The sequence below is a fragment of the Mirounga angustirostris genome, unplaced genomic scaffold (genome assembly GCF_029215605.1).
Source record: "Mirounga angustirostris isolate CCGP_5_RB_7025 unplaced genomic scaffold, mMirAng1.0.hap1 SCAF_5, whole genome shotgun sequence".
In the NCBI taxonomy this organism is placed as follows: domain Eukaryota; kingdom Metazoa; phylum Chordata; class Mammalia; order Carnivora; family Phocidae; genus Mirounga; species Mirounga angustirostris.
In genome coordinates this window covers 158,151,094-158,160,005 of record NW_026991713.1, presented here as the reverse complement: position 1 = coordinate 158,160,005, position 8,912 = coordinate 158,151,094, and the positions used below count along the sequence as shown (strand labels likewise).

General features: G+C 47.1%; 1 protein-coding gene across 5 annotated transcripts in view; it reads left to right on the top strand.

The window, feature by feature from the left end:
* The window catches only part of COG7 (component of oligomeric golgi complex 7), a 73,687-nt gene continuing 64,775 nt past the window's right edge, over positions 1 to 8,912 (top strand). For 2 of the 5 annotated variants that reach the window (XR_010411924.1, XM_064592804.1), the window contains exons 1-4: positions 2 to 339; positions 4,933 to 5,081; positions 5,250 to 5,366; positions 7,603 to 7,771. Coding sequence is in view for 4 of the 5 variants with exons in the window: in XM_064592804.1 (XP_064448874.1) it covers positions 171 to 339; positions 4,933 to 5,081; positions 5,250 to 5,366; positions 7,603 to 7,771 (604 nt within the window). In the remaining variant the exon portion in view is untranslated. Of the gene's footprint in view, positions 340 to 4,932; positions 5,082 to 5,249; positions 5,367 to 7,602; positions 7,772 to 8,912 lie in introns of all 5 variants that reach the window. The other 3 variants (XM_064592806.1, XM_064592803.1, XM_064592802.1) reach the window with 3 other exon arrangements.

Genomic DNA, 8,912 nt, shown 5'->3' with positions numbered 1-8,912 from the left:
AGTTGACGGGCCGCAGGGGGGCGGGTTTCGTGGGTGCTGTGGGTTCTGCCTGCCGCCCCCCGCCCCAGGACAGCCCCGGTGCCCCCGCAGGGCCGCCCGACTCGGCAGCCTCGTTGCCGCCAGAGCCAGCGCTTCAGGCCTGGACGCCGAGGCTGAGAGGCGGTGCGGCCATGGACTTCTCCAAGTTCCTGGCGGAAGACTTCGACGTGAAGGAGTGGATCAACGCGGCCTTCAGGACCGGTTCGAAGGAGGCGGCGGCCGGGAAGGCGGACGGCCACGCGGCCACGCTGGTGATGAAGCTGCAGCTGTTCATCCAGGAGGTGAACCACGCCGTGGAGGGTAAGGCTGAGCCGCCGGGCCGCGCGTGGGGAGGCGAGCCCGGACCGACCCTCGTCCAGACCTTTCGGGGGCAGCCGGGGGCCGGTCTCAGCTCGCTGCCGCCTGCCTAACGCTTGCCGAGGCTGGGGCTTGCTCTTCCGCCCCCGGCCGTGCCATTAAGTTTCCTTTAAGGCCCAGGAGTGAGTTTCAAGAATATTAACTAATCGTTACCTGGTTCTTACATCTGGCAAAAGCGATTCAGAGGCGTGTGGGAATGACACAAGTCTGGGAAACGTTGTTTTAGCGGACCTTCATGTCTTTGAAGATGGGCTGGCCTGGATGGAGACTTGAACCGTCTTTCAAGGATAGTTAATTATAAAAAATAATACACACCAGCAACCTTTTCATTGACTCCTACTCGGTGTTTAGTCACGGTATGTTCACTGTATGTTCATTAGGTGCATACTGCACGGCCAGCCTCTCTGCTAGGCTCCGTGGGAGAGACGGTTCCTACAGGGAAGCTTAAGACCCAGTAAAGAGAACTTTATTTTATAGATGGGTCGTGTTTAAGAAAAGGCTGCTGTTGGGGGGAGGGGAGCTTTATTTCGCTGCAGGTTCTTTATTGTACTTTGCATCTAATACTCATTGAACATCTGCTACACCTGTGCCCAGAAACGGGCCATGTGCAAGAAGTTTACTTTTCAGGAGCTGCTGCCTTGTGGGGAAGATACTAAACAGTTAAATTACAATGAAGGGTGGCTTTCCTACAGGTAGGACCAGGAGTTATGAGAGCTGGAAAAAGTGCAGTTACCTCTAGTCTGGGAGAATCATAAAGGGTTTTCCCTGTGTTAGGCCTTGAAGGAAGACTTCATAGGGCAAAGAGGGGGGAGGACATTAATAATAATATGATAGCAATATTTGAGTCCTTGATAATGTGTCAACCATTCTTTTAAATGCCCTGTATGTATTAACTAAGTGGTTCTCAAACCAGGGGTGGTAACATCACCTCCTTCTACCCTCACCATCCCCTGACTATCTGGAAGTTGTTGGGAGTGTTTTTAGTCCTTGCAACGGGGAGGAATGTCACAATGACGGACAGTTAGTAGAAATACCCAGCGATGCTTAGTGTCCTGCATGCTTGGGATATCCTACACAATGAAGAATTGTCCTGGCCAAAATGTTAATGTTGCCCCTTCTCAGCCTAATTATCCAATTTAAACCTGGCTATAATCCTTAGAGGTAGACACAGTTATGATGACCAATTTAAGATTTTTTTTTTCTTCTATTTATTTATTTGACAGAGAGAGACAGAGCGAGAGAGGGAACACAAGCAGGGGGAGTGGGAGAGGGAGAAGCAGGCTTCCCGTGGAGCAGAGAGCCCGACGCGGGGCTCGATCCCAGGACCCCAGGATCATGACCTGAGCCGAAGGCAGGCGCTTAACGACTGAGCCGCCCAGGCGCCCCTGATGACCAATTTATAGTTGTAGAGACTGGCTGACTGAAGTAACCCATCATCATATTTCTAGTTTGGATTTGAACCCATGCATTGGTCCCAGAGCTCAGGCTCTTATCCATTATACCTTGCTACCTCTCTGGTATGAAAGGGAGGAGAGAACAGAGTACACAGAGGCATGTGGGTATAAAAAGGCCTAGCCAGTCCACAGAAGAGTGAGAAGTTCAAACAGAGCTCCATCAGTAACATCAACAAACATTAGTCATTAGTATTATTATTACAGGATCACACTTTCCCCGGGGGGAGGGGGAGACTTCTGGAGCTAAGACAGAAAAGTAGATTAGAATCAAACTGTGAAAGGCCTTTTTGCCCATCATTTTATTTTATTTTATTCTTTACGCACGCGTGCGCACCCAGGGACGGGAAGGCGCAGAGGGAGAGAGAATCTTAAGCAGGCCCAATCCCACACCCTGAGATCATGACCTGAGCCGAAATCAAGAGTGGGACACTTAACCGACTGAACCGCCCAGGTGTCCCCTTTTGCATTATCCTAAGGAGTTGGGCATTCGGCCCCTAGGCAGTGGGAAGCCTTCAGAGGTTTTTGTTTTTTGTTTTTCAAAGATTTTATTTATTTATTTGACAGAGAGAGAGAGAGACAGCAAGAGAGGGAACACAAGCAGGGGGAGTGGGAGAGGGAGAGAGAGAGAAGCAGACTCCCTGCCGAGCAGGGAGCCCGATGCGGGGCTCGATCCCAGGACCCTGGGATCATGACCTGAGCCGAAGGCAGACGCTTACCCGACTGAGCCGCCCAGGCGCCCCACCTTCAGAGGTTTAAAGCTTTCTTTTTATGGAAGGCGAGACAGGGCTCAAATCTGCAGTGAAGAGAGGTTATTGCAGAGGCTCTAGGAGGGGATGTTGAGGGCTCCAAGTTGGGAGACTGATTTGTTCAGTCATTCAGTCAACAAGTATTTATTAGGCACAAACTGTTTTCCAGGTTCCAGAGATACAGTGTTGAACAAGACCCAGTCCTAGGTTGGGTCGGTTAACAGGCCAAGTTGGAGACAGGGGGAGAAAAACCCCCAAACAGGGACCAGATCATGCAGGGATTTTAATGTCTCATTAAAGAGTTTGGATTTGATTTAAAATGAGTGTAAAGGAAAGGTACCAAAGGATTTTTAAGCAGGGGAGGGACAGGGATTGATTCGGAAGGCAACTGTTCAGAAGAGTGGACTGTCAAAATAGTGGCTTCAGCTGGGGTTGTGGCAGTGGGCATGGTGAGAAATGGGTAGATTTAAGATATTTTTAGGAGGAAGAATGGGAAGAACTTGCTGATGGATTGGAAGGAGGGACAAGAGGAGGAGAACATCAAGAATGACTGTGGGTGGAGGTCCCAAACATGCAGTAACATTGAGAGAATTGTAGTGAACATCCATATGCCCACTACCTAGATTCTACAATTAACAATTTACTATTCCTGCTTTATCACAAATCTATCCATTTACCTGTCCCTCCCTCCATTCATCCATCTTATTTTTTGATGTATGATGTATTTCAAAATGAGTTGCAGAGGTCAGTATACTTTACCCCTGTACATTTCAGTGGGTACCCTAAACATAATAGAATTCAGTACTTGTTTACAGCTCTTTTTTTTTTTTTTACCAAATAAAATTTACATAAGGTGAAATGCACAAATCTTATCTGATGAGTGGAATGAGTTTTGACAAATGTATACAGCTGGGATAATTCAAATCTCTGTCAAGAAGGAGAATGTTACAATCACCCAAGAAAGTGCCCCCATTCCCCTTCGCAATGAAATCTGGCCCTTACCCTCCCAGAGGCAACCACTGCAAGTGATAGCTTTAAAATGGAAAAAAGAGTGGACTAAATTTGGTGCGGGGGGAGGGTTGTGGAGAAGGAAAAAGAGGTACACAGGGAACGGCAAGGGCCGAAGAGTGACTTGGAGGTTTAGCAGGCGGAAGGCTGGGGCCATAACAATGTTGTTAAAAGTCAGCATTGTTCTCTATATAGAAAAAATCCTTGTTCTATCTTTGTTTTCTTAGTCTTAGAACTTTACCCGGGGTCAGTGCTGGAAACACATTGTTATTTTATGGCTCAGCTGGACGAACAGGTTCTTGAAATATTTCTTCAAGATGTTAAGGTTCCATTCATTGCACTGGTAGAGCAGAAGACGCTGGACTTACTGGGTTGATTTTCCGATGAATTGCCCTTTAAAGGGTCAGAGGGGTATGCTAGTAATTCTCCCAATTCCACATAACACATCATAGTGTGCAAAGATGTGCAAATTGTATTCTATGTTTGGGACGTCTGTTAAAACGGTGGCTCAGTCGTTAAGCGTCTGCCTTCAGCTCCGGTCATGATCCCGGGGTCCTGGGATCGAGCCCCTCATCGGGCTCCCTGCTCGGCGGGAAGCCTGCTTCTCCCTCTCCCACTCCCACTCCCCCTGCTTGTGTTCCCTCTCTCGCTGTGTCTCTCTCTGTCAAATAAATAAAATCTTAAAAAAAAAAACCAAAAAAAATCTATGCAGCTTTCTTAATGTCACCTGATCTCCTACCAGACTTGTTAAATAAGAAACTCTGGCAGGTGCTGGGGGACCTGCATTTAACTGTGCCCCAATTGACGCTGGTCGTCTGTGGACTCTATTTTGAAAAGACCATGGAATGCAGACATTGGGGCCAGACACACGTAAGGCTTGGTTTCAGCTCTGTGAAATCTTAGGGAAGTTACTCAACCTCTCTGAGCCTCAGTTTCCTTATTTGTAAGAGGTGACTGCTAATGATTCCTGTGGACATTACGTGATAGAATGGGATGTAGCTGGCATTTACCCAGTGTCAGATTCTTTCATTTTCTTTCCTTACAAAGGGAGTTTCAATTTAACTCAGTGGTGGACAAGCATTGATGTTGGGTCAGGTTGATGGTTCCTTCCTTGTCAAATCCCATGGCCCACACTGATCAGACTGGGGAAGACATGGTCCTGGCAGAGCCCACCTCCCAGCCCACCTCTTCTCCACTTCCCATCATCCACAGGCTCAGAAAACTGTGTGGTTGGGGTGCTTTGGGGAAAATTCCCTTCCTGTCTTCTGATCTCTTCATCTTGTTCACTGGTCTGATTTTCACCTTTTGTTCTTTGGTTCTTGCTACAGAAACAAGTCACCAGGCTCTTCAGAACATGCCCAAAGTGCTCCGCGATGTTGAAGCCCTGAAACAGGAGGCGTCTTTTCTGAAAGAACAAATGATTCTTGTCAAGGAGGACATTAAAAAATTTGAACAGGATACGTCTCAATCGATGCAGGTATTCATGCCCCTGTCCCTAATGCTGATTCTTGTTTTTGGAAGACATTCACAGAACCTCCCTCAAAACAGGAGCGTGCCATGATGCTTATGTTTCAAGTCACCAGTGGAGGGTAGAGATAAAGGAACTGCCACTTCCTTAGTCTTTGACCTCTCGTCTCTCTTTTAGGTATTGGTAGAAATCGACCAGGTCAAGTCCAGAATGCAGCTTGCGGCGGAGTCCCTTCAGGAAGCAGACAAGTGGAGCACACTGAGTGCTGATATCGAGGAGACCTTCAAGACTCAAGTAGGTCTTGAGTTTAGGGGATGTCTGCAGTCTGGGTAGGCAGGCACTTGAGGTTTGGAGAAACAAATGAGAAAGTCGTTTCCTCGAACCCACAAGGGATAGGAAGAAGCCCCGCGTGGAAACACACAGGCAAAGGGTGAGAAAACCTGCAGTTGCTCAGGGTCTTTCCACCTTCTGGAGTTGGTATCTTGACTGATGGCCTTCTTGTCATAGTTCAGGAGAAACCTCAGTGAAAAAGGCAGAGAAAATGGATGAAATGAGATTGTGAAACATGGGCAGGGGCCCTTCCACATCCTGGGACCCTCCGTGGCTGCCAACTGTGGGACATAGCAATGCTTTTGATACCTGGTTATCAGGGTGAGGTCAGGTGATGTCTCATGAAAAACTTTTTCGGTTAAGCAAAATGAATTCTTTTATTGTCTCTTTTGCTAGTTTTCTTTTTTTTTTTTAAAGATTTTATTTATTTATTTGACAGAGACACCGCGAGAGATGGAACAAAGCAGGGGGAGTGCGAGAGGGAGAAGCAGGCTTCCCACGGAGCAGGGAGCCCCATGCGGGGCTTGATCCCAGGACTCTGGGATCATGACCTGAGCTGAAGGCAGACGCTTAACGACTGAGCCACCCAGGCGCCCCGCTTTTTTTTTTTTTTTTAAAGATTTATTTGAGGGCGCCTGGGTGGCTCAGATGGTTAAGCGTCTGCCTTCGGCTTAGGTCATGATCCCAGGGTCCTGGGATCGAGTCCCGCATCGGGCTCCCTGCTCGGAGGGGGGCCTGCTTCTTCCTCTCCCTCTGCTGCTCCCCCTGCTTGTGCTCTTTCACTCTCTGTCAAATAAATAAAATCTTTAAAAAAAAAGATTTTATTTGAGAGAGAGATAGTAAGAGAGAGCATGAGCTGGAAGAGGGAGAAGCAGGCTCCCCGCTGAGCAGGGAGCCCGATGCGGGGCTCGATCCCAGGACCCTGGGATCATGACCTGAGCTGAAGGCAGACACTTAACAACTGAGCCACCCAGGCACCCCCCCCTTTTTGCTAATTTTTAAAACTCTCACAAGTTTTTTAAAAAGCGCTCAGTGCATGATGGGAAAAAAATTAGTAAACAGGAATAAACAGTGAAAAATGAGGGTTCGGGCGCCTGGGTGGCTCAGTTGGTTGGGCGACTGCCTTCGGCTCAGGTCATGATCCTGGAGTCCCGGGATCGAGTCCCGCATCGGACTCCCTGCTCAGTGGGGAGTCTGCTTCTCCCTCTGATCCTCCCCCTCTCATGCTCTCTGTCTCCCATTCTCTCTCTCAGATAAATATATAAAAAATCTTTAAAAAAAAAAAAAAATGAGGGTTCACAGATATGAGTTGCTAATCTTCCTGGATTCCTGGCACATGCGTGATTGTAGTCAGTACACTACTAATATTAACTAGCTAAGAGTTGGAAAGCTTTTGCCGCTCCCAACTATCCCGATATTCAGAACCAGCTGCCCAGAAGACCACATGCATCTGGCTGGACTCCCTCCTAGGCACTGTAAACTGAATTCATTATTTCTGTCTAGAACCACTCCCCATTTGCTCTTCCCTTTGGCCTCCCTGTCTTGGTTCGTGGCGGCACTTCCCCACCAAGGGTCTAGGCTAGAAACCTCAGCAGTCCTTAACTGCGCCCTCTTCCCCATCTCTCCCATATCTCTCTGCAGTTGTCCGTTCTTTGGATCCCTCTGCCACCACTCTGTTCACGCTTCCCTTCGTCTTTCTCCTAAACCACTGCAGCAGCCACCCACCCCTGCTGGCTCCTGGCCTCTCACAGGCACTCAGTTGCTCCCTCCCCTGGGCCCCAGTAGCACCTGAGCCATACTCCTTAAATTGTATCCTGATCTTGCTGTCCCAATATGTTGGGAACTCAGGGGCTGCAGTATGATCTTCTTTGTGTCTCAAACATCTAATACAGTGTCTGACACGTTGTAGACACCTGTTGAGTGCTGAAACGAAACACAATTACTACATTCTTAATTCTTTTAAAAAACAGCATTTTTTTTTTTTTTTAAGATTTTATTTATTTGTCAGAGAGAGTACAAGCGGGGGAAAGAAAGAAGCAGGTTCTGCACCGAGCAGAGAGCCCGATGCAGGGCTCAATCCCAGGACCCTGAGATCATGACCTGAACCGAAGGTAGACACTTAACCGACTGAGCCACCCAGGTGCCCCTGAACGACCTGGGATCTTTTAAAATAAATATCCTCTATTCTGGTCTTTTATAGGACATAGCTGTGATTTCTGCTAAGCTGACAGGTATGCAGAACAGCTTAATGATGCTTGTTGATACACCAGACTACTCGGAAAAATGTGTGCACTTGGAGGCACTGAAGAACAGGCTGGAGGCCCTGGCCTCCCCGCAGATTGTAGCTGCGTTCACCTCCCAGTCTGTAGGTAAGTGCGGGCCCCTTCTCATCTCTGCACACCTCCTCACAAAGGTAAGGCTTTCCAAGTCTTCAGCCTTTTGAGTGTCTTACTGTGGATTAAATTATGTAGTTTGGAAGTTAAGTTGTAACTTTTTTGGGGTTGCCTTTTTTCAATAGTTTATATGAATATTTTCAAGCATACAGAAATGTTGAGATAAGCACATGACAGACACACCGTCTAGATCCTAGTTAAGCGTTTTCCCACATTTGCTTTGTCACACATCTACCCATCCATCCATCTCTCTGTCCATCCAGGTTCTGTTTGGGATGGGTTGCAAAGTAACTTATAGATATCGGCATACTTCACTCTTAAATGCTTCAGCATTCATATCAATAACTAGAGTTCACTATTGTTTTATGATTCTCTTTTTTTGAGGTGAAATTTACTTTTAGAGAAACGCACATATCTTAAGTGTACCGTTTGATGAGTTTTGACCCTTGTCAAATATGATTTTTATTTCCTGTGGCCTACTAATGTGGAAAATCATATTGATAGCATTCCTAATATCCTTTTATTCTTGCAACTCAAGAACAAGCCCCACATGTTTATGGGATGTCTATGTGGGTGCACACACGTGTGTATGCATGTTAATGTCCTACTGGATATTTGCTAATATTTTATTTAGAATTTTTTCATAGAGATATTAGCAAATATCTTTTTTTTATTTTTTTATTTTTTATTTTTTTTATTTTTTTTATTTTTTTAAAGATTTTATTTATTCATTTGAGAGAGAGAGAATGAGAGACAGAGAGCACGAGAGGGAAGAGGGCAGAGGGAGAAGCAGACCCCCTGCCAAGCAGGGAGCCCGATGCGGGACTCGATCCCAGGACTCCAGGATCATGACCTGAGCCGAAGGCAGTCGCCTAACCAACTGAGCCACCCAGGCGCCCCTATCTTTTTTTTTTTTTTAAAGATTTTATTTATTTATTAGAGAAAGCAAGAAAGAGAGAGCACAAGCAGGGGGAGTGGCAGGCAGAGGGAGAAGCAGGCTCCCAGAGGAGCAAGGAACCAGATGCAAGACTCGATCCCAGGACCCTGGGATCATGACCTGAGCTAAAGGCAGACGCTTAACTGACTGAGCCACCCAGGCACCCCACTCTGTTAGGTT